This window comes from Oncorhynchus nerka, linkage group LG10, assembly GCF_034236695.1.
Source record: "Oncorhynchus nerka isolate Pitt River linkage group LG10, Oner_Uvic_2.0, whole genome shotgun sequence".
In the NCBI taxonomy this organism is placed as follows: domain Eukaryota; kingdom Metazoa; phylum Chordata; class Actinopteri; order Salmoniformes; family Salmonidae; genus Oncorhynchus; species Oncorhynchus nerka.
In genome coordinates this window covers 95352365-95353139 of record NC_088405.1, presented here as the reverse complement: position 1 = coordinate 95353139, position 775 = coordinate 95352365, and the positions used below count along the sequence as shown (strand labels likewise).

General features: G+C 39.2%; 1 protein-coding gene across 1 annotated transcript; it reads right to left on the bottom strand.

Annotated features, from left to right (window-relative positions):
- Positions 1 to 226: 226 nt before the first annotated feature.
- Positions 227 to 775, bottom strand: LOC135573733 (keratin, ultra high-sulfur matrix protein-like). The gene has a single exon (XM_065023412.1). The coding sequence runs from the start codon at positions 773 to 775 to the stop codon at positions 227 to 229; it is 549 nt and encodes a 182-aa protein (XP_064879484.1).

The window sequence follows — 775 nt, the reverse complement described above, 5'->3', positions numbered from 1 at the left end:
CTTACATCCAAACCTCTTCCATCCAATCCTCTTACATCCAATCCTCTTACATCCAAACCTCTTACATTCGATCCTCTTACATCCAATCCTCTTACATCCAATCCTCTTACATCCAAACCTCTTTCATCCAATCCTCTTACATCCAAACCTCTTACATCCAATCCTCTTACATCCAAGCCTCTTACATCCAATCCTCTTACATTCGATCCTCTTACATCCAATCTTCTTACATCCAATCCTCTTTACATCCAAACCTCTTAGATCCAATCCTCTTACATCCGATCCTCTTACATCTGATCCTTTTACATCCAAACCTCTTACATCCAATCCTCTTACATTCGATCCTCTTACATCCAATCTTCTTACATCCAATCTTCTTACATCCAAACCTCTTACATCCGATCCTCTTACATTCGATCCTCTTACATCCAATCTTCTTACATCCAATCCTCTTACATCCAATCCTCTTACATCCGAACCTCTTACATCCAATCTTCTTACATCCAATCCTCTTACATCCAATCCTCTTACATCCAAACCTCTTACATCCAAACCTCTTACATCCAAACCTCTTACATCCAATCCTCTTACATTTGATCCTCTTACATCCAATCTTCTTACATCCAATCTTCTTACATCCAATCCTCTTACATTCGATCCTCTTACATCCAATCCTCTTACATCCAAACCTCTTACATCCAAACCTCTTACATCCAAACCTCTTACATCCGATCTTCTTACATCCAATCCTCTTACATCCGAAATCTCTTATCAT

What these genes read in the sequence shown, in the direction of transcription:
- LOC135573733 (XM_065023412.1), bottom strand. Translation starts at nt 775, where the DNA reads ATGATAAGAGATTTCGGATGTAAGAGGATTGGATGTAAGAAGATCGGA.